General features: G+C 46.4%; 1 protein-coding gene across 1 annotated transcript in view; it reads left to right on the top strand.

Moving 5' to 3' along the window:
• OTOG (otogelin) overlaps positions 1-25,318 on the top strand; it is a 1,016,637-nt gene that overhangs the window by 964,418 nt on the left and 26,901 nt on the right. Inside the window, exons 52-53 of the mRNA XM_077292284.1 lie at positions 798-976; positions 1,340-1,444. Coding sequence (XP_077148399.1) covers positions 798-976; positions 1,340-1,444 — 284 coding nt within the window. The remainder of the gene's footprint in view (positions 1-797; positions 977-1,339; positions 1,445-25,318) is intronic.

Below are 25,318 nucleotides of genomic sequence, written 5' to 3'. Positions count from 1 at the left end.
CAGAGTCTGCAATACAGTTTAAGATTACCAAATCATCTCAGGCTGATCAGTGCAGCCTATAGCTTGTAGATGTAGCTGCAGTCTGCAATGTAAGAGGTCGAGGGTTTGAGTACTGAGGAGCCCAGAGAATAAAAGAGAATTGTTTATTAAATTAATGCAAGTGTGAGCAGATCAGAGATACCAGGCACACCAACCGAGGTGTAGCTATGGAGAGAAGAAAAGAAGATAGTGAAAAGTCAGAACAACGGCAAGGGCTGAGCCCTCAAATCAGGACAGTTCAACTGAATCCGGGACGGTTGGGTGCAATGGTAATGGAGTCACTTCGTCCAGCTATTCCGGAGGACTCCCGATATTTGTTAACCACAACACTCCTGTACTCACCGCTCTCCTCCAAAATTCAGTCACTCACCAGGTGGCAGGAGCAGCTCAGGAGCCAGGCCAAGAGCTGAGAGAAAGGAGGGCCATAGCACTGATCTATGAGTAAGTACCAGTCCAAAACTGCTGCATTCTCCCTGAAGTGAAGCTCTACTGATTCCTCAGATCCAATGAGGGATTGCAATCAGGATGACCAGTTTATCTGAGGATGGATGGTCAGGGAGATCAGGAGAGCAGCAAGATGCGTCCTCTCTGGCAGCCATCAGCATACTTTCAGTATATTTTAATGCATATTTAATTAATAGTGTGTTTTATCCACTTTTGAAAGATTGTACGTTTATTTGTGTGAGCCTTAGATCATCCAAGAGGCAGAGTGGGCACAGTAGGGCGATTCTCTCACCTCTCATCTGTTTCTCCTGCAGTGAAGGACACTGTTTGCTTGAGTAAAGAATATGGCATCCTGCGTCCGGGGCAAACCGTGGTCCAGCACACAGCGGAGGGATTGTGTCACTCTTCACATTGTACGTCCGCCATTGACCCGGTCACTAGATATCACCTTATCAATGTCTCCTCTTTGAACTGTGCGGCCAAGTGTGAAGCGGTGAGTGAATCTGAAGATTCTGTGTGTGTCATTGCATCCTGCTGGATGGAAATACTTGGAACAATTGTGCAAAAAAAATCATCGCCTACAAGAAAATCTGTGCCTGCGATAATCATCCAAGATCTCAAACAAGATACAACATATACCCTGTATTTATAGTGTACAGCAGGTTTCTGCAGCTCCAGGCAAAGTCTAAGCATTGCCTTTTGTGTGACCTGGCCGTCTGTCTGCTGCAGGAAACCCATGATATTGTGACTGGAATGGCAGATCTTGTGGACTGTCATGTGCATTTGTATGATGGGTGATGTTGCCTGGTTTGATCAGTTAAGAATAGATGAAAACTCTTTACTGTTCCTATCTTAGAATCAGCTGTATGAGTCTCCAAGAGACATGACCCAATGCTGCGGGCGCTGCCGCAACGTGTCGTGTGTTCAGACCTTCCTGAATGGTACAGTCCTCAATCAAAGGGTGAGTACAGCCTAGAGCAATCACACTGACCTGCGGGGGTGTCTCCTCTGCAGTGTCACCATCTTGCCTGGTTTCTCCTAATCACAGGGCTCCATGCCTCTTCCTCTGATATTTAGGCTTAGTATTTCATACTCTTGGATCAACATGTTAGGGCATGTTAGGTTAGGCTATGGGTTTAACTAGATGGACTAAAAGTCTTCCTTCAACCTTAATGTTACTATGTCTTTATAGACGTTTCACTTTATTTAATAATGAACAGCTACGGCAAGGGGGCATCACTCCTTTGAGGCCATGAAATGTACTCATGGGTCATCAGAAGAGCTTGTGTATTAGGCATTGTCACATGTATGAGCAATGGTACCAGGAGTGGCATTATAGGTGACACTGGCTGACATGTTCTCTCCAGAACCACAAGGCCGTGTTCAAGACATTGTAGTAGACATGGTACTTTAGCCAACAATGCACAAAGAGGAGGAGACGTGTTACTCTGAACAGCTTGGTCACTGCAGATCCACTCCTCTATGGAATCTATGAAAATGTCTGCCTTATGTGTGCTTGTACCCATCACCACCACATGACCCAATCCAAGTCTTATCCATAGAATAGGAGGCTCTGAGTGACTGAAGTGATAAGAGAAGATTGAGGGGAGTGACCACTAACACGAAAGCCATTTCTCTGTTGAATTGTAAGGGGCATATAAATGTAACGGTGCCCAGGGTTGTAGCCTGAGGCGAGTGCCATGAGTCCAACACCCTGGCATGTTACAGAAAAAAAAATGAGAGTTCTGGATGTGTGTGTAGTCTGGCAGTGTTACTATGGGTACCTTCACCTTCAGGCCGGTCCTGTTTCACTCCTCACCAAATCCATTCGACTTCAAGACAATAGCACTAAATGTGTTCATAAAAACAAAGCACTCTTTACTTGGCAACAGGCTTAGGTACACTAGGCAGCAGACTTTACAACTTCTTCTGTCTCATACAGAGGTAGGTTCTTATCGGTTTTGAGTGATGGCACTTTACATGTGGATGGCAAACAAGCAGAGCAAATGAGATAAACCTCCGTGTTCACAGTTCAGGGACACATGGGTCAATATGTTATGCCGTGAAACCTGCAAACAAACAGCAGTCTGTCCTCCGTTAATGAGGGCCTCTGTTATGATCTGGTGGCCTAGGAGCAGCATGGACGAGCTCTGGAGTAGGTGGCCTCTATACTGACCGCAGACCCTGAACTTAACACCGCAACTAGAAGTAGCCGTGGGATGTTCCTGTCACTCCCTCGACACCTCGTCACAGCCGGAGGACTAATTACCCCTAAAGAAAGAAACAGGAAAACTATCTTGCCTCAGAGAAAATCCCCAAAGGAAAGACAGCCCCCCACAAATATTGACTGTGAGAGGAGAGGGAAATTACAAACGCAGACTGAAAACAGAATTTAGCAAAGGAAGCCACGCTACCTAGAAAGAAAAGACAGGACAGAGTACTGTGCGGTCAGTATTAAAATACTACAAAAATCCACCACAGAGAACACAAAAATCTCCACACCCAACTAAAGGCATGGAGGGTAACTCTGCAACTCCAGAGCTTCCAGCTTGGCTGAATAAATCCTTACACAGACAAAGCTGGACAAGAAAAAACATAGCAATTCACTGAACTATAAAGTCCAACGCATGTGGACTGCAAAAACAAAGCCAGGACTTATCTTTGATGATTTGGACAATCCAGCAGGAGAAACCAAGCAGAGATGTGAATCCTCCAGAAAAACAATGGACAACTGGCACTCACTAAAGGGTGAAGCCAGACTAAATAGCCCCGCCCAAAGTAGAAGCACCTGATGACTGCTGTGAAGGACAAACAGCAGCACTACCACTTATAACCACCGGAGGGAGCCCAAGAGCAGAACCCACAACAGAATTCACAACAGTACCCCCCCCTTGAGGAGGGGTCACCGCCCCCCTTGAGGAGGGGTCACCGAACCCTCACCAGAGCCCCCAGGCCGATCCGGACGAGCCAAATGGAAGGCACGAACCAAATCGTCAGCATGAACATCGGAGGCAACAACCCAAGAATTATCCTCCTGGCCATAACCCTTACACTTGACAAGATACTGAAGCCTCCGTCTTGAAAAACGAGAATCCAAGATCTTCTCCACAACATACTCCAACTCCCCATCAATCAACACCGGGGCAGGAGGATCAACAGAGGGAACCACGGGCACCACATATTTCCGCAACAAAAATCTATGAAAAACATTATGCATGGAAAAAGAGGCTGGAAGGGCCAAACGAAAAGACACTGGATTGATAATCTCAGAAATCCTATAAGGACCAATAAACCGAGGCTTGAACTTCGGGGAAGAAACCTTCATAGGAACATGACGAGAAGACAACCAGACCAAATCCCCAACCCGAAGCCGGGAACCCACACGCCGACGACGGTTGGCAAAACGCTGAGCCTCCTCCTGAGACAACACCAAATTGTCCACAACATGAGCCCAAATCTGCTGCAACCTGTCAACCACAGAGTCCACCCCAGGACAATCAGAAGACTCAACCTGCCCTGAAGAAAAACGAGGATGAAACCCAGAATTACAAAAGAATGGTGAAACCAAGGTAGCAGAACTAGCCCGATTATTAAGGGCAAACTCGGCCAATGGCAAGAAAGCCACCCAATCATCCTGATCGGCAGACACAAAGCATCTCAAATAAGTTTCCAAAGTCTGGTTAGTTCGCTCGGTTTGGCCGTTTGTCTGAGGATGAAATGCGGAAGAAAAAGACAAATCAATGCCCAGCTTAGCACAAAAGGACCGCCAAAACCTAGAAACAAACTGGGAACCTCTATCGGACACAATATTCTCGGGAATGCCATGCAAACGAACCACATGCTGAAAAAACAACGGAACCAACTCAGAAGAGGAAGGCAATTTAGGCAAAGGTACCAAATGAACCATCTTAGAAAACCGGTCACAGACCACCCAGATAACAGACATCCTCTGGGAAACAGGAAGATCCGAAATAAAATCCATAGAAATATGCGTCCAAGGCCTCTCAGGGACCGGCAAAGGCAAAAGCAACCCACTGGCGCGGGAGCAGCAAGGTTTGGCCCGCGCACAAGTCCCACAGGACTGCACAAAAGAACGCACATCCCGTGACAAAGAAGGCCACCAAAAGGACCTACTAACCAAATCTCTGGTACCAAAAATCCCAGGATGGCCAGCCAACACAGAACAGTGAACCTCAGAAATCACTTTACTAGTCCATCTGTCAGGAACAAACAGTTTCCCCGCTGGACAGCGATCAGGTTTATCAGCCTGAAACTCCTGAAGAACCCGTCGCAAATCAGGGGAGATGGCAGAAAGAATCACCCCTTCCTTCAGAATACCAACCGGCTCAAGAATCCCAGGGGAATCAGGCAAAAAACTCCTAGAGAGGGCATCAGCCTTAACATTCTTAGAACCCGGAAGATACGAGACAACAAAATCAAAACGGGAGAAAAACAGGGACCATCGGGCCTGTCTAGGATTCAGCCGTTTGGCAGACTCGAGGTAAATCAGATTCTTATGATCGGTCAAGACCACAATACGGTGCTTGGCCCCCTCAAGCCAATGTCGCCACTCCTCAAATGCCCACTTCATAGCCAACAACTCACGATTGCCGACATCATAATTGCGTTCCGCAGGCGAAAACTTTCGAGAAAAGAAGGCACACGGTTTCATCAAGGAACCATCAGAATTCCTCTGAGACAAAACGGCCCCTGCCCCTATCTCAGAAGCGTCAACCTCAACCTGAAAAGGAAGAGAAACATCCGGCTGACGCAACACAGGGGCAGAAGTAAATCGGCGCTTAAGCTCCTGAAAGGCAGAAACAGCCTCAGAGGACCAATTCGCTACATCAGCGCCCTTCCTTGTCAAATCGGTCAGGGGTTTAACCACACTGGAGAAGTTGGCAATGAAACGGCGATAAAAATTAGCAAAGCCCAAAAATTTCTGAAGGCTCTTCACGGATGTGGGCTGGATCCAATCATGAATGGCCTGAACCTTAACCGGATCCATTTCTATAGATGATGGAGAAAAAATGAAGCCCAAAAAAGAAACCTTCTGTACTCCAAAGAGGCACTTAGACCCCTTCACAAACAAGGCATTATCACGAAGGACCTGAAATACCATCCTGACTTGTTTCACATGAGACTCCCAATCATCTGAAAAAATCAAAATATCATCCAAATATACAATCATGAATTTATCAAGATAATTCCGAAAAATATCATGCATGAAGGACTGAAACACAGATGGGGCATTAGAGAGTCCGAATGGCATCACTAGATATTCAAAATGGCCCTCGGGCGTATTAAACGCAGTTTTCCATTCGTCACCCTGCTTAATACGAACAAGATTATATGCCCCTCGAAGGTCAATCTTAGTAAACCAACTAGCCCCCTTAATCCTGGCAAACAAATCAGAAAGCAAAGGCAAAGGGTATTGGAATTTGACCATGATCTTATTCAAGAGGCGATAATCAATACAGGGTCTCAAGGAGCCATCCTTCTTGGCAACAAAAAAAACCCCTGCTCCCAATGGAGAAGAAGATGGCCGAATATGCCCCTTCTCCAAATACTCCTTTACATAGCTCCGCATGGCGGCATGTTCAGGCACAGACAGGTTGAAAAGTCGGCCCTTAGGAAACTTACAGCCTGGAATCAAGTCAATAGCACAATCACAGTCCCTATGCGGTGGAAGGGAACTGGACTTGGGCTCATCGAAAACATCCTGGAAATCTGACAGAAACTCAGGAATTTCAGAAGAGGGGGAGGAGGAAATTGACATCAGAGGAAGGTCATCATGAACCCCCTGACAACCCCAACTAGTCACAGACATAGATTTCCAATCCAACACCGGATTATGTACCTGTAACCATGGAAACCCCAGCACAATAGCATCATGCAAATTATGCAACACCAGGAAACGACAATCTTCCTGATGGGCTGGCGCCATGCACATGGTTAACTGTGTCCAAAACTGAGGTTTATTTTTAGCCAATGGTGTAGCATCAATACCCCTCAAAGGGATAGGACTCCGCAAAGGCTGTAAGGGAAAACCACAACGTCTGGCAAATTCTAAGTCCATCAAATTTAAAGCGGCGCCTGAATCCACAAATGCCATGACAGAGAATGACGACAATGAGCAGATCAGGGTCACAGATAACAGAAATTTAGGTTGTACAGTACTGATGGTAACGGAATTAGCGATTCTCTTGGCACGCTTAGGGCAATCAGAAATAACATGAGCAGAATCGCCGCAGTAAAAGCACAACCTATTCTGACGTCTGAATCCTTGGCGTTCAGCTCTAGACACAATCCTATCACACTGCATAGGCTCAGGACTCCGCTCGGAAGACAACGCCATAGTGTGCACATCTCTGCGCTCACGCAAGCGCCGATCAATTTGAATGGCCAGAGACATAGAATCACTCAGACCTGCAGACGTGGGGAACCCCACCATAACATCTTTAACAGATTCAGAAAGACCCTTTCTGAAAATTGCCGCCAAAGCATCCTCATGCCATTTAGTAAGCACAGACCATTTTCTAAATTTCTGGCAATATGATTCTGCCGCTTCTTGACCCTGACACAGGGCCAACAAGGTTCTCTCAGCATGATCCACAGAATTAGGTTCATCATACAATAACCCAAGCGCCTGAAAAAAGGTGTCTGCATTAAGCATTGCCGGATTCCCAGATTCCAGGGAAAATACCCAATCCTGAGGGTCACCACGCAACAGAGATATGACAATTTTTACCTGCTGGATGGGATCACCAGAGGAACGGGGCTTCAGAGCAAAAAACAGTTTACAGTTATTTTTAAAGCTCAAAAATTTGGACCTGTCCCCAAAAAACAGATCGGGGGTAGGAATTCTAGGCTCTAAAACAGGAGTCTGCACGATATAATCAGAAATACCCTGTACTCTAGCAGCAAGTTGATCCACCCGAGAAGCAAGTCCCTGAACATCCATGTCAGCGCCTAACTGCTGAGCCACCCAGAGGTGAAGAGGGAAAAAAAAAACACAACAGAGTACAGAAAAAAAAAATGGCTCAGCACTTTCTTTCCCTTCTTTTGAGATGCGGTTAACTCATTGTTGGCCAGTTGTACTGTTATGATCTGGTGGCCTAGGAGCAGCATGGACGAGCTCTGGAGTAGGTGGCCTCTGTACTGACCGCAGACTCTGAACTTAACACCGCAACTAGATGTAGCCGTGGGATGTTCCTGTCACTCCCTCGACACCTCGTCACAGCCGGAGGACTAATTACCCCTAAAGAAAGAAACAGGAAAACTATCTTGCCTCAGAGAAAATCCCCAAAGGAAAGACAGCCCCCCACAAATATTGACTGTGAGAGGAGAGGGAAATTACAAACGCAGACTGAAAACAGAATTTAGCAAAGGAGGCCACGCTACCTAGAAAGAAAAGTCAGGACAGAGTACTGTGCGGTCAGTATTAAAATACTACAAAAATCCACCACAGAGAATACAAAAATCTCCACACCTAACTAAAGGCATGGAGGGTAACTCTGCAACTCCAGAGCTTCCAACTTGGCTGAATAAATCCTTACACAGACAAAGCTGGACAAGAAAAAACATAGCAATTCACTGAACTATAAAGTCCACCGCATGTGGACTGCAAAAACAAAGCCAGGACTTATCTTTGATGATTTGGACAATCCAGCAGGAGAAACCAAGCAGAGATGTGAATCCTCCAGAAAAACAATGGCCAACTGGCACTCACTAAAGGGTGAAGCCAGACTAAATAGCCCCGTCCAAAGTGGAAGCACCTGATGACTGCTGTGAAGGACAAACAGCAGCACTACCACTTATAACCACCGGAGGGAGCCCAAGAGCAGAACCCACAACAGAATTCACAACATGCCTCTCTTGGAGACGCTTCCCTTTTCCGTGTCCACAGTTGGGCAAGACCATTCCCTACAGTATTTCATAAGTCTGACCAACACTGGTCTCACTTCTTCCTTTACTTCTGTCACTAATGGGTTTCATCCACTTTCCTGCTGAACTGGCTCTTAGTCTCCTCTTAAGTCCCTTAATGATTCTTGCTGCCTTGTGCCTCCCAGCTCCATACTAGTTTTTGTCCTATCCAGACCTCTGCACACTCTCCTCTCTTCTTTTTACTGTCTCCCTCAAACTCTGCCAAGCAATTCCCAAACCTCCTCCCAACTATGGGCTGGCCTTACAGTTAACATTAACATAACTGTCTGACCCTGCAGTCTGTTGCTGGACAGACTTAACCTTTCACCTACATTCTATACAAGAGTGAAAAGGAGTTAAATTACATATTGTGGTCGTTGTTTAATACTGCAGCCCACAGGGAAATTAACACTTATTACCACACGAAAACATTTCACACATTTACATTAAGCTCATTTATGTCTTTGTGAATGAGGGATGTCAGTTGGTCCAGCTTCTCGCGTCCCTCCCCTCTTTATTTATGGTCATCCCCGAACATCCGGAAATCTGATAGACATTAATGCATAAAACCAAGCATCAAAACATTAATTCTTTGCTTCTCCAGAAAACATGTTTTCTTTTTCTTCATGTCGGCATGACCTCAGAACCAAGTATCCATGTCTATATCTAGCAGAGGCCTGCAGGTCAACACAGCAAGCAGGCCTTTTAGGGTACTGTCACACAGTGCAATTTTAATCGCTAGGACTGCACGATTCGTGACGTTCTAGTGATATCGTTACGATCTCGCAGTGTCTGACACGCTACTGCGATCAGGGACCCTGCTGAGAATCGTACGTCGTAGCAGATCGTTTGAAACTTTCTTTCGTCGCTGGATCTCCCGCTGTCATCGCTGGATCGTTGTGTGTGACAGCGATCCAGCGATGCGTTCGCTGGTAACCAGGGTAAACATCGGGTAACTAAGCGCAGGGCCGCGCTTAGTAACCCGATGTTTACCGTGGTTACCAGCGTAAAAGTAAAAAAAAAAAAAACGTACATGCTCACCATCTGATGTCCGTCAGGTCCCTTGCCGTCCGCTTCCCGCTCTGACTGTCTGCCGGAAAGTGAGAGCAGATCACAGGCGGTGACGTCACCGCTGCGCTCTGCTCTCACTGTACGGCCGGATCTCAGTCAGAGCAGGAAGCAGACGGCAAGGGACCTGACGGACATCAGATGGTGAGCATGTACGGTTTGTTTTTTTTTACTTTTACGCTGGTAACCACGGTAAACATCGGGTTACTAAGCGCGGCCCTGCGCTTAGTAACCCGATGTTTACCCTGGTTACCCGGGGACTTCGGCATCGCTCCAGCGCCGTGATTGCAACGTGTGACCGCAGTCTACGACGCTGGAGCGATAATCATACGACGCTGCGACGTCACGAATCGTGCCATCGTAGCGATCAAAATTGCACTGTGTGACAGTACCCTTAGTCCCAGGACACAGTTCTTTTCTTCAACCCGGCACAGCTCATCAGGTTATCCTTTCCCCCTTCCCTCAATAGCATTCCTCAGGTCTGGGGACACAGTTCTTTAACTGCACAGCCGTGCCTATGTGGCAAGCACACAGTTCCTTGAGGTCAATGTCCATGTATTAAATGTGCCATAGTCTTTATATGGGGGCAAAGTCCTTACATAAACACGGTTCTTACAAACATACCTTTTCCTGGCCACAAATGTTCCAACAGTCCTTTATCTTTCAATCAAATAAAACAGAGGCAGGACGCCTCAAACTGGAGTCCTGAGAACTAACTGGTTTCCATAATTGGACCGAAACCAAGGGTATACTTCTACCCAAGGCAAACCTGTTTCCTCCTCACAGCTTACCCATAGACTTCCTCCTTGTCAGCAACTGACTTCAGCAAGACATCTGCAGCTCTTGGACTAGGATACCTACCTCGGGCAGCGGGGTGGTCAACTACTGCATCATTATCCTTGATGGTCCACGGGTATCACTGGCTGAACAGTAGCTTCCCGCCGTGGCCCCTGGAGTGACGATCTGTGGTATCTCTTCCTCTTCCACACCCTTCTCATTAATGTCCACGGCCAGTCCTGCCACTCACCTGCCTCTCGGCCACTGTGCACCATCTTCTTTTGAGCTTCCTCTCCCAGCTCCTCACACCATCCGTGCTTGAAACAAAATGGCACCAGTCACTCCTTTACCATTCACTTCCTGCAGTCTTTGCTCTGCCTGGGCTGGATTTTTGAAGTGTCTACTGAGTCACACTTCACTCCCCGTGACTCCACCTTCGGCCATGCCTTCTACCTTTGCCATCTTCCACCCAATAGGCCGTGCCTCGCACTGCGCTGCACCCTCCTTGGGTACACACTGCCCACTCCGGACTGGATCTTTGCTGCAGTGCACAACCTTCTTGTGGCTGACACCCCTGTAGGTGGGACACATTTTTGTGCTCTCGGGCAACATCCACACCCAGAACAGGCAGTCCTTCTTCTTTTCACTGTCGCCATCTTAGAGTCTATGCTTCTGGCCTTCATCTTGGACCATATGTATTCCGTCACTCTTCCATCTGCACCATGGGTCTTCTCTACCCCACTCTTGTCATGCGAGGAACTCTCATCCTGCCTACTGCACCAAATGTAACGGTAAAGAAAAAATCCACTAGCAATATGCTTGTCTCATGGACCAGAATCAGTATATATGGACACTCCAAATATATTTTGATCCTACAAGAGCTCACGGAGTCATTGTCCAAACCATCATGATTAAAAATGTAACAAATTTTATTGAAAAAGTAATTTACAAAAATATAGCACATGCAATAAACAGCTAAAAAGTTAAGGTACATAAACAGCTCATGTGTGAAGGACAAACCACCGTTGGTTAAATCACAGGGAGGGAGCAAGAGAAAAAAAGCTGAGTACACTACACCACAAATAGTCAAAAAATATAGAGCTACTCCAAAATGCATAGTGCCCTATAACGTGTATCAGAATGTATCCAGAATAAACCTAGGCTAGAGATGATATATGGTAAGACAGTCTGTCACGATTCACACCGTGACTGTCACCCCTACGTCACGGATCGGGGTGACTTTAGGCCAACAGACGGCTATCACATGTGCAGGGGCTTATCTTAAGGTACCGTCACATTAAGCGACGCTGCAGCGATAGCGACAGCGATGCCGATCGCTGCAGCGTCGCTGTTTGGTCGCTGGAGAGCTGTCACACAGACCGCTCTCCAGCGACCAACGATGCCGAGGTCCCCGGGTAACCAGGGTAAGCATCGGGTTGCTAAGCGCAGGGCCGCGCTTAGTAACCCGATGTTTACCCTGGTTACCAGCGTAAAAGTTAAAAAACCAAACAGTACATACTCACCTGCGCGTCCCCCAGCCTCTGCTTCCTGACACTGACTGAGCTCCGGCCCTAACAGCACAGCGGTGACGTCACCGCTGTGCTTTCACTTTCAGTTTAGGGCCGGCGCTCAGTCAGTGTCAGGAAGCAGAGGCTGGGGGACGCGCTGGTGAGTATGTGCTGTTTGTTTTTTTAACTTTTACGCTGGTAACCAGGGTAAACATCGGGTTACTAAGCGCGGCCCTGCGCTTAGTAACCCGATGTTTACCCTGGTTACCAGTGTAAAATATCGCTGGTATCCTTGCTTTTGCTGTCAAACACGGCGATACACGGCGACCTAGCGACCAAATAAAGTGCAGACCTTCTAGCAGCGACCAGCAATTTCATAGCGGGATCCAGATCGCTGCTGCGTGTCAAATACAGCGATATCGCTATCCAGGTCGCTGCAACGTCACAGATCGCTGGCGATATCGCCTAGTGTGACGGTACCTTTAGTTATCCCTCCACTCCACAATGTGATGAAAAAACACACACAAGGCTATTGACCTTAGTTTAGAGCAGGGGCTTATTCTAGGTATCCCACTGCTCTTAAATATACCACGAACTGCAGGGATTTATGTATATCCCGCTTACAGTTCCACTTGACACTTGCAGCTCTCTGGCGCCCCCCTTACTCTCAGGTCAGACTAGGTACTGCACCCTGGGTAATTAGTCACTAGAAAGGCTGCCTGCTATGTACTGGCTATTGGGCACGCTGCAGCGACGCGATGAACTACTCCCGCACAGGCAGGAACAATAATTATCAACGCCGCAGTCCTTACAACAACACCCAAAGGCCTGCACGGTAAGCTGCCACCAGCTCCGATTAAACGGGTCCGAAGCTAACCCAACACAGTGGCGTAATTCCCTTCAAGAGACAGGGTACATTTTAGAACAGGAGAACGAATCTAGTATATTAAATATTATACTCCATAAATGATTTTAAGGCAGTGTTTATCGAAAAATATTACAAGGATGTTACAAAAGAGACAATTGCAATTATGTACAAGGTAATTATATAAAAAAAACAAGGATTACATGAGAAACAACACTTACATGTGTTCAAAGCATTGCAGGCAACTAGGCTAGTGGAGTTTCCATCTGTCCCAATGCATCAATAGGTCTGGATAGGAACAGGCTCACACACACTCCAGCAGACCGACAGACCAGGTAAAAACTAACTGTTCAAAGCCTGCCAGACACTTATAACCCACAGCCCGTGACATCACCAAAAGGGCTGGGTTAAGATCGCCCTCCTCTTTCTTCAGTCTCAGTAATTCAACCTTAAATTTGTCTAATTTCTATAACTCCGCTACAAAACATGTCATAGTCATAACAAACCCAGCATTCATCTCGTATTAACATTGGCATTCTAATGAGATCAAATATGTCCTATTTGCGATGCATAATTACAGAGAAATCCAAACTTTTTACCTGATGGAGTTAGAAGTTCATGTTTACTGTGATGGATAGATGCTCCGATGGACTTTAGCAATCTCTATCTAAGATTCTCTTAGCCCCAGTCCTTGGCCCAATATCTTACAATAATGGAACAAAGGACTTCCTTGATTCTGGAAGCTTCCATACCAGTTATAGCTGGACAAGAGTTTAAGCCTTCCCAAGCGATCGTAAAAATTCTTTTGGGAGGGGTATGAGGGATTTGGGAGCTGAAAGTCAGGAATTTCCAGCAAGAAGCAATAAACTTTTCTACACTCATTGACAAGACAAGCTAAACACAGAGTGAAGGGGGGTCAACGCCCACCCTATGTGTGCTGGCAGAGAAACTAAACTTATATGATATTTCATACCATATCGTGACACAGTCCACTAAAGAGTATATATATATATATATATATATATATATATATATATATATATATATATATACAGTGCCTACAAGTAGTATTCAACCCCCTGCAGATTTAGCAGGTTTAATAAGATGCAAATAAGTTAGAGCCTTCAAACTTCAAACAAGAGCAGGATTTATTAACAGATGAATAAATCTTACAAACCAAAAAGTTTTGTTGCTCAGTTAAATTTTTATAAATTTTAAACTTAAAAGTGTGGGTCAATTATTATTCAACCCCTAGGTTTAATATTTTGTGGAATAACCTTTGTTTGCAACTACAGCTAATAATCGTCTTTTATAAGACCTGATCAGGCCGGCACAGGTCTCTGGAGTTATCTTGGCCCACTCCTCCATGCAGATCTTCTCCAAGTTATCTAGGTTCTTTGGGTGTCTCATGTGGACTTTAATCTTGAGCTCCTTCCACAAGTTTTCAATTGGGTTAAGGTCAGGAGACTGACTAGGCCACTGCAACACCTTGATTTTTTGCCTCTTGAACCAGGCCTTGGTTTTCTTGGCTGTGTGCTTTTGGTCGTTGTCTTGGTGGAAGATGAAATGACGACCCATCTTAAGATCCTTGATGGAGGATCGGAGGTTCTTGGCCAAAATCTCCAGGTAGGCCGTGCTATCCATCTTCCCATGGATGCGGACCAGATGGCCAGGCCCCTTGGCTGAGAAACAGCCCCACAGCATGATGCTGCCACCACCATGCTTGACTGTAGGGATGGTATTCTTGGGGTCGTATGCAGTGCCATCCAGTCTCCAAACGTCACGTGTGTGGTTGGCACCAAAGATCTCGATCTTGGTCTCATCAGACCAGAGAACCTTGAACCAGTCAGTCTCAGAGTCCTCCAAGTGATCATGAGCAAACTGTAGACGAGCCTTGACATGACGCTTTGAAAGTAAAGGTACCTTACGGGCTCTTCTGGAACGGAGACCATTGCGGTGGAGTACGTTACTTATGGTATTGACTGAAACCAATGTCCCCACTGCCATGAGATCTTCCCGGAGCTCCTTCCTTGTTGTCCTTGGGTTAGCCTTGACTCTTCGGACAAGCCTGGCCTCGGCACGGGAGGAAACTTTCAAAGGCTGTCCAGGCCGTGGAAGGCTAACAGTAGTTCCATAAGCCTTCCACTTCCGGATGATGCTCCCAACAGTGGAGACAGGTAGGCCCAACTCCTTGGAAAGGGGTTTGTACCCCTTGCCAGCCTTGTGACCCTCCACGATCTTGTCTCTGATGGCCTTGGAATGCTCCTTTGTCTTTCCCATGTTGACCATGTTTGAGTGCTGTTCACAAGTTTGGGGAGGGTCTTAAATAGTCAGAAAAGGCTGGAAAAAGAGATAATTAATCCAAACATGTGAAGCTCATTGTTCTTTGTGCCTGAACTACTTCTTAATACTTTAGGGGAACCAAACAGAATTCTGGTGGGTTGAGGGGTTGAATAATAAATGACCCTCTGAAAAGACTTTTCCCAATTTAAAAAAAAAAGAAACAAAGAAATAACATTCTTTTTTGCTGCAGTGCATTTCACACATCCAGGCTGATCTACAGTCCAAATGTCACAATGCCAAGTTAATTCAAAATGTGTAAACCTGCTAAATCTGCAGGGGGTTGAATACTACTTGTAGGCACTGTATATATATATATATATATATATATATATATATATATATATATATATAAAGGTATAATTGCCAACATCAGACATCCCATAGCCCAAGGATAATTTTGTCACTGAAAACTACTCAGCTTAACCATAATGCTGCCTGCCAACATGTGTCCTGTGCAGCCCCGATGCGCATTTTGCGTGGGCTTCCTCGGGGGGCTGTAGCTCTGTGTGTCCCATGGGTGCTTATGAACGGATGTGACAGGTGTTCATGGTAATCATGCGCACTGCGCCGCAGGTCCCAAATGAGGCAACTCCCATGGCCTCTCACATGATGGGGCGGGTAAGAGGGAAATCCCTCGTGACAACAGAACCCCACCATATCACTTCCTGGCGCCGCGAAAGATGCAACATGGACACTGCCATAGTGGGCATGCGCACGTGCTGAATACTCCATACTTAAAAAAGGCAGATGAAAGAGGCAATCATTTGCGCAACAGACGGTAATGTGTACCTCAATTATATAACAATTACGTGATGTGCATTAATAAATGTGTCGGATCGCCAGTAGGCAAATCCCATAAAGTGACGTGTGCATAATAAAATATATTTATCAGATTCCACTGGTTATATTGAACAACAAGAAATAAATCATGTAAGTGACCAGTGTGTTATAGAGTGTATTATCCAAATTCCACTTGTTATATAAAAAGGGATATCGCAACCACAGAAAATAAAAAGGAATAAATAAGCAAATAAGAAATGGTGAACCGTATACATAAATATAATAATGAAAAATTAGCATATATTAACATTCAAAATATATGTGAAATACATAATTAATCTCAGTTGCGCAGTTGCACCGATAAAGCCACACTCAAAGGAGGACTGCCGATCCTGTCGTCAAGCAAGAATGGAAAAGTTGTTCTCCAGACTGTAGCCATCCCACCCACTTGCCTACTGAACTGGATCTCAGTCACATCTAACGTTCCTTAATAATTCTTGCGGCTTTGTGCCTCCCAGCTCCATGCTAGTTTGCATCCTTTCCAGACCTCTGCACACTCTCCTCTCTTCTTTTTCTTCACTAACTCCCTTAAACTCTCATTACCAAGGGCTGGCCTTACAGTTAACTTTAACGTTACTGTTTGCCCCTGCCATCTGTTGGTGGGCAGACTTAACCTTTCACCTACATTCTATACAAGAGGGAGAAGGAGGACATATTGTTGCCATTGGTAATACTGCAGCCCACAGGGAAATTAACACTTTTTCCCACAAGAAAACATTTCACACATTTACATTAAGCTCATTGATATCTTTGGGGGAGGGACATGACAGTTGGTCCACTTCCTCACATAGCATGTTTAGATGACAGTCACCTCATTGACCAGAATGCTCTGCCGCACAATTTGTGTTTTGTCATTTATAGATTAATGAGTAGAGATGCTGCTCACCAGGTCTTTAGAGAATCTATACTTTAGATAGATGGCAGGAATATACACCCAAGCCACCATAAAGAGAGTCTGGTGAAAAACAATACAAAGTGGTCCCATATAGATTAGAAAGCGAGTGTCTGCTACATCTAAAACTCTCTCTGGTTTTTTTCTGTGCATCCACTGTATCTAAATGGTATTCTCTTCTGTTTTTACTACTTTTTCTGTTCTTCCCCAGTGCATTGCATCTGGAATTCTATGTTCTGTGTGACCACTATCTCTAGTGTTCTTTTCTCTGTGTGTCCATTATCTTTAGTGCTCCTGCTCTTATTTCTGTGTGCACTGTCTCTAGTGATCTTCGAGAGAAAAGAAGCCTCTAGTGCTCCTTTCCTTCTATCTGTGCGTCCATTGGCTTTAGTGCTCCATCTCTGCATGTACATCACCTCTTGTGCTCCTTCTCTTCTCTCTGTATCCACCACCCCTAGTGAGCCTTCTCATCTTTCTGTATGTCCTACGCCTCTTGTGCTCCTTCTTACTCTGTATGTTCACTGTCTCTATTGTGCTTTCCTTTTTTTATTCCTGTGGCCATTGACACTAGTTCTCCTTAGTTTCTCTGTGTGTAAACTGCCTCTAGTGCTCCTTAGAGATAAGAGAAGCCTCTAATGCTCCTTGTCTTTGTGTCCGCCAGTTCTAGTGCTCCTTCTTTTTTTATGTCTACCGGCTCTTGTGCTTTTTCTCTTATCTTTGTGTGTTCACTTTCTCTAGTGCTCCTTCTCTTCTCTGTGTCCACCACCTCCAGTGAGCCTTCTCGTCTTTGTGTAGGTTCACTGCCTCTAGTGCTCCTTTTTTATCAGTATGTCCACGTTATCTTGTGCGCCTTCTTTTTTTTTCTGTTTCCATTAAAGGGAACCTGTCACCCCCAAAATCGAAGGTGAGCTAAGCCCACCAGCATCAGGGGCTTATCTCCAGCATTCTGTAATGCATTCTGTAATGCTGTAGATAAGCCCTCGATGTATCCTGAAAGATGAGAAAGAGGTTAGATTTTACTCACCCAGGGGCGATCCCGCTGCGGTCCGGTCCAATGGGCGTTACGGTCCGGTCCAGGGCCTCCCATCTTCTTACGATGACGTCCTCTTCTTGTCTTCATGCCACGGCTCCAGCGCAGGTGTACTGTATTTGCCCAGTTGAGGGCAAAGCAAAGTACTGCAGTGCGCAGGCGCTGGGAAAGGTCAGAGAGGCCCAGTGCCTGCGCACTGCAGTACTTTGCTCTGCCCTCAACAGGGCAAAGTATGCCTGCGCCGGAGACAGCGTGAATACAAGAGGACGTCATCGTAAGAAGATGGGAGGCCCCGGACCGGACTGCGATGCCCATCATACCTGGACCGCCCCTGGGTGAGTATAATCTAACCTCTTTTTCTCATCTTTCAGAATACATCGGGGGTCTATCTACAGCATTACAGAATGCTGTAGATAAGCCCTGATGCTGGTGGGCTTATCTCACCTTCGATTTTGGGGGTAACAAGTTCCCTTTAACTCTAGTGGTTATTCCTTTCTCTGTATGTCCACCACATCTAGTGCAACTTCTCTTTATTCCATGTGTCCATTGACTCTAGTGCTCATTATGCCTTATCTGTATCTTGTAAATTTTGTTAAACATAGGTTTTGTTTTGTTGCATATTGTGGTGAAATATGTGTATATATATATATATATATATATATATATATATATATATATATATATATATATATATATATATATATATATATGTGTGTAGGGGCATATGTCTAGGGTTATATGTGTGACTAGTGATAATGTAACATCTGTCCTGAAGGCAAGTCGCACCTAGGTTTTAATAGGTACTTCCTTGGAACTAGTAGAAATGCTGTCTCCAGATCTCACCAGGAGGTCTGGCTAAGGCCAAGAACAAAGGAACACTTGACACCTCTGAGGTCTTGGAGGGGAGATGCTAAATTGCGGCCTGAGGTAATCTATCCCTGAGAAGCTCTCCACAAGAGAGAATAATATATTCATTGGGGGCGCGGCCATGGCCCAATCAAACAGGCAGCAGTTATGATATTGGCCTGAGGGGCCAGTCTAGAAACCTGACCTCAGACCAAAGTTATAAATTTAGGCTGCAGACAGAGAATTGTGTTCACATGTTGGGGGCAGCCTGAGAAGCTGGTGTGATCCAATCTACATTCGTTCTACCCTCAGGGAGCAGAAAGCAACTACCAGTTAGATAATCTCTGTAAGTTTCTCCTGTTTATTTTGATGCTGTTTTGCATAAGTTGTATGTCTTTTTATTATCATATTTTTATACCTTATTGTAAGCACTGACCCTTTTGTTATTAAAGTATAAAACTTTAACAAGTTGAACCTTGAATGTTCTAAAGAATCCATAGCCTAAAGGTGTGTGAGCCTTATGAGTGATAGACATATTTTTATTAGTATTATTATTAGTCCGGGACTCATTGCCCGTGTATTCGATGAGTGGTGGCAGCGCCTATGAGCGGGTGTGTGGCCTGGGTCGGTGTGTGATTTATGCTCCCATTACAGCATAGGACAGAGGTTGAATGCTGGACTGAGAATGGGGAGATAGATTAACCCTTGCAGGCACAACCCCAAGTCACGTGTGAGAGCAGGCACGTGATGAATAAGTGACTGTCACGGGGAGACTAGGTAAGCGAGAGCTAATAACCCGGGCCCCTGCAATTTCCCTCAGACTAGGGAAATCCTGACAGACCCTCTACCTGGAGTTTACACTGATGGTGTGCATGTCCAGGCCTCGACCCTCGCCCTGTCTCCTGTTTCATTCCTAGGCTGAAACCAACCGCCCACCACCCAGTGAAGAGGTAATACACCAATACCCACAGTAAGCACAGACAAGGATAAAGTAAAATATACACCACGCCACAGTCACTCAGGAATACACTATAAATGTGTCAGGGCAAAATAAATACAAATATAGGAAGGAGTAAATAAGACTAAGGAAAATACACCACCAGCAACGAATCTCAAACAACCAGCTCTCCACTCCGGACCGAGATAACAACGCACAAGACAGAAGCTATAATCGGCGACGCCCAATGATCAGGAGAACTATTTAAAGGCAATGGGCATGGCCCAGCTTCCAATCCGAGGATCAGGTAAATTAACCCCGGAACAGCTAGATAAATTCTAGCCGACGCCAATGAGCAAATAGTGGTCAAAAGCGGAATTACCGCTGTCTGTCGAACGACCTGGTCTGAACAGTGTCCGACATGACAGTGACACCACGGAGTAGGGATACGTGACAATTGGTGGCAGTGGTGGGATAGAATTATTTCTATTAGAGCATTAGTACATGGTTTAAGCAATTATTTCCTGTACTAAAGAATTGGTATCCTTGCGAGGAGTGCACCAGTTCTTCAAGGTTCAACTCAGTGCTTACTTAGACATACTTGCAAACAGTTTCCCCTCCCCGTTTTTCTTTTCTATCTTTTCATTTGGCAAAGGCTGTTCATCGATATGGCAGCCCAGTACAAGAAGCGGAGCAAAGAGGCTCTGACCGACCTCTGTGAGCAGAGAGGAATAGAGACAGCCAACAGATCCAGGGAGCTGCTGATACGCACCCTGGTCGAGCAGGACATAGAGCAAAGTGCTGGAACATCTGGGCAAGGAGAGAGCCCACCTCAGAGAGACCCAGCAATGCCAGCTCTTGCACCGGAGATGCCTGATGGAAATGTCAGCAATGCCAGTGCTGAGGAGCCTATGGACTGTACTTTGCAAAAGGACTTACATCGGCTGGGAACAAGTGATCCCAATCTGCGCATGCAGCTGATTCTACAGTACCGACAGGCTGCAGACCGACAGGCTGAGAGAGAGGCTGCAGAACGCCAGGAGGAGAGAGCTTTCCAGCTTCAGATGGCTCAACTAGAGCGGGGTATCAGTCCTCAGATAACCCCCTCCCAGGACATAAATCCAAGGAGGCTACGTCTTGAAAACTTCCCTGTGATGGAGAAGGATACAGACTTAGATACTTTCCTGCGGGGATTTGAAAAAACCTGCAGGCAGTACCATCTACCCCGTGAGCAGTGGGCACAGTATCTAACTCCAGGGTTGAGAGGCAAAGCCCTGGAAGTTTTTGCTGGCCTCTCACAAGAGCTAGATGTGAACTATGAGGCCATAAAAGAGGCCCTGATCAGGAAATACAACCTGACACCAGAAGTGTATCGTAGAAAGTTCCGGAACCTACAACGTGGATCAACTGACAGCTATGCGGATGTTGTGAGCACCTTGAGGACCACATTCCACCAATGGATTAGGGGACTTTCTGTTAACAGTTTTGAGGACTTAATGGATCTCATGGTCAAGGATCAATTTCTTCACCTGTGCCCCATGGATGTACGACAATTTGTGTGTGATCGGGAGCCACAAACTGGAGATCAGGCTGCAAGGATTGTGGACTGCTATGTGGCTAACAGGATGCCTGAGGTGCGGAAGCCATCGGGATTCAGCTGGAGGGGAGGTAAGCCAAACGGGGACCCTTCTCCCTCTGCCGGCTGATCACCAGTGCTGTCCAAGCCCACCTTCTATGGGGCCCTGGGGAATAGACATTCTCTAGGCGATGCATGCCAGTGCTTCTCCTGCAACAAAGTGAGACATGTTAGCGCTGTCTGCCCTGATAGGGAGAAACGCCCAACTACCACCACAAAGCCGTCCGTGTCCCCACCGTCTGTCCTCTTTGTAGCCGGCTCTGATGCGAGGGCGAATGAGAACTGTCAATCTGTCACTGTTGGCAATAAAGTCACCATTGGTCTCAGAGGCATTGGGGCAGAGGTGACCCTGGTGCGTCCAGCCATGATAACCCCTGCAAATATCCTACCAGGAAAGACTATGTCTATAACCGGGATTGGAGGGGTAAGCCCTGCCGTGCCCATGGCCAGTTTGTACCTGGACTGAGGGGCAGAGAAAGGACTGAGAGAAGTGGGAGTATCAGAGGCTATCCCCACCAATGTGTTGCTAGGCACGGACCTGGGGAGGATGGTGTCCCAGTATGTTCCTCCCTTGCAAGTAAATGATGCAGAGAAGGTGGAAGAAAGAGACCCACCTGAGATCCCATGCGAGGAGGGAAAATGTCCCAATGCACAGGACTGTAATTATGTGGCAGCTGTGACCCGGAGTCAGGCTGTGGCTCAGACTCAGGCCCAGAGATTAGAGGATGAGTCTCAGACAGAACTGCCAGGACAGGAGGCCCATACTGTGGTCCCGGAGCCTCCATACATGGCAGACCCACCAAGGTCCCTGATAACAGACACTGAAAACTCAGCTTCAGACCAGGGCCTGGCAGTCACACTAGGCCAGGGCCTGCAGGCTGACCGTCAGAGCTTCCAGGAGGCCCTGCAGACAGATGTCAGTCTGGAGGAGCTATGTCTTGCAGACCAACCCCCTGCTGCTTCTGGCAAAGGGAGAGTATACTGGGACCAGGGCAGACTGTATACAGAGACTATCCCCACAGATACTACAGAATCTTGGGACTATGAACGGCGACTGGTCATTCCGTATCCATTTAGGGAACAATTATTGAGAACTAGACTGTGGCCCGATTCTAACGCATCGGGTATTCTAGAATATGCATGTCCCCGTAGTATATGGACAATGATGATTCCAGAATTCGCAGCAGACTGTGCCCGTCGCTGATTGGTCGAGGCAACCTTTATGACATAATCGTCGCCATGGCAACCATTATGACATCTACGTCGATACTGTGCCCGTCGCTGATTGGTCGAGGCCTGGCGGCCTCGACCAATCAGAGACGCGGGATTTCCATTATGACATCATCGTCGCCATGCTGTGCCCGTCGCTGATTGGTCGAGGCCCAGGCGGCCTCGACCAATCAGCGAATGAATAAACGGGACAGACAGACAGACGGAAAAACCCTTAGACAATTATATATATAGATTGCCCATGAAATTCCTTTGGCCGGACACCTTGGAATACAAAAAACTAAAGCTCGCCTGACACATAACTTCTATTGGCCCAAGATGGGGACAGATATTGCCAATTACTGCCGATTGTGCGTAGTTTGTCAGAGAGTTGGGAAGTCTGGGAATATACAGAAAGCTCAATTGATACCACTGCCTGTGATCGATGAACCTTTCCAGCGGGTGGCTGTGGATATCATAGGGCCACTTGCAATCCCTAGCAGCTCTGGCAAAAAGTACATTCTCACAGTGGTGGACTATGCTACACGATACCCGGAAGCCGTGACACTGTCCTCCATCTGAGCAGACAAAGTGGCGGATGCTTTACTGACTGTGTTCTCTCGTGTGGGTTTCCCCAGGGAAATGTTGACCGATCAGGGAACCCAGTTCATGTCTGATCTGATGGAAAGCCTCTGTGAAAGAATACAAGTACAGCATTTTGTGGCCAGCGCCTATCATCCCCAAACCAACGGACTCTGCAAGCGTTTTAATGGAACATTAAAGCAAATGCTCAAAATGCTGGTGGAGACTGAAGGGAGAGACTGGGAGAGGTACCTCCCCCATCTGTTGTTTGCCTACAGAGAGGTACCCCAGGCGTCTACTGGATTCTCCCCCTTTGAACTGGTTTATGGGAGGAGGGTCAGGGGGCCACTTGATTTGATTAAGGACTGTTGGGAGGATGACCCCAGAACTACTGGAGTCTCAGTGGTCGAATATGTACTGCGGCTCAGAGAGAGAATGCAAAAACTGAGCAACCTGGCCCATGAGAACGTGACCCAGGCCCAAATCAACCAGAAGGTCTGGTATGACCGTAATGCCAGACTAAGGGACTACGAGGAAGGGCAGAAGGTTTGGGTGTTGGTCCCTATGTTAGAGAATAAATTGCAGGCCGCATGGGAGGGACCATATACTGTACATAAGCGGCTGGATGATGTTAATTATGTGGTGACACTAGATGAGCATGCAAAGCATCAGAAAGTGTTTCATGTAAATATGTTGAAGGCACATCATGCCAGGGAGGCCTGTGTCTTACCTGTCTGTAGCCTGCCTGAAGAGGGGGAGGCTGATATGTTACTGGATGTGGGGACCGGGACTCAGTACATGGAGTCCCTGGAGTCAGCAGAGTTTAACCCTGAGCTATCCCACAGTCAGAGGTCTGAGCTGATGGGGGCGCTCAGCGAGTTCACCAAAGTCTTCACAGGGGAGCCTGGGAGGACACACTTAGCAGTTCACCATGTGGACACTGGTACTAATCCGCCAGTACGGCAGTCTGCATACCGTGTGTCAGCAGAGGTGAAGGCACACATGAGGGAACAGGTAGAGTAGATGCTGAAACTCAAGGTGATACAAAAATCCCAGAGTGCCTGGGCCTCGCCTGTGGTTCTTGTCCCAAAAATGGACCGTACTACCCGATTCTGTGTAGACTACAGGAAATTAAATGGTCTTTCTCGCCAAGATGGGGCAGAACCGGATACGTGCTCGGGAGCTGACCTGTAAGTCAACCCCCATGCACTTTCATAAGGAGGGAGGTGTGGTGAAATATGTGTATATATATATATATCTATATGTGTGTAGGGGCATATGTCTAGGGTTATATGTGTGACTAGTGATAATGTAACATCTGTCCTGAAGGCAAGTCGCACCTAGGTATTAATAGGTACTTCCTTGGAACTAGTAGAAATGCTGTCTCCAGAACTCACCAGGAGGTCTGGCTAAGGCCAAGAACAAAGGAACACTTGACACCTCTGAGGTCTTGGAGGGGAGATGCTAAATTGCGGCCTGAGGTAATCTATCCCTGAGAAGCTCTCCACAAGAGAGAATAATATATTCATTGGGGGCGCGGCCATGGCCCAATCAAACAGGCAGCAGTTATGATATTGGCCTGAGGGGCCGGTCTAGAAACCTGACCTCAGACCAAAGTTATAAATTTAGGCTGCAGACAGAGAATTGTGTTCATATGTTGGGGGCAGCCTGAGAAGCTGGTGTGATCCAATCTACATTCGTCCTACCCTCAGGGAGCAGAAAGCAACTACCAGTTAGATAACTTCTGTAAGTTTCTCCTGTTTATTTTGATACTGTTTTGCATAAGTTGTATGTCTTTTTATTATCATATTTTTATACCTTATTGTAAGCACTGACCCTTTTGTTATTAAAGTATAAAACTTTAACAAGTTGAACCTTGAATATTCTAAACAATCCATAGCCTAAAGGTGTGTGAGCCTTATAAGTGATAGACATATTTTTATTAGTATTATTATTAGTCCGGGACTCATCGCCCGTGTATTCGATGAGTGGTGGCAGCGCGTATGAGCGGGTGTGTGGCCTGGGTCGGTGTGTGATTTATGCTCCCATTACAGCATAGGACAGAGGTTGAATGCTGGACTGAGAGTAGGGAGATAGATTAACCCTTGCAGGCACAACCCCAAGTCACGTGTGAGAGCAGGCACGTGACGAATAAGTGACACCACGGAGTAGGGATACTTGACACATATACTTTTGCTAGCAAGTATTGATAAATTTGAACTTGCAAAAAGGGTAGGGACATGATGCCTTTCTCTTTTGATGCACTTTTCTGTTCAAGATACTTGGCCTATGTAGTCTCTATTCTTGACTCCACTGTTGTCTTTTTTTGTGTGTGTTTCTTGCCTCTTTGGTCTTTTCTATTGACACCAATTCCTT

Source organism: Ranitomeya variabilis, chromosome 2, assembly GCF_051348905.1.
Source record: "Ranitomeya variabilis isolate aRanVar5 chromosome 2, aRanVar5.hap1, whole genome shotgun sequence".
Lineage (NCBI taxonomy): Eukaryota > Metazoa > Chordata > Amphibia > Anura > Dendrobatidae > Ranitomeya > Ranitomeya variabilis.
The sequence above is the reverse complement of the archived record's forward strand: the minus strand, read 5'-3'. Positions and strand labels throughout refer to the sequence as shown.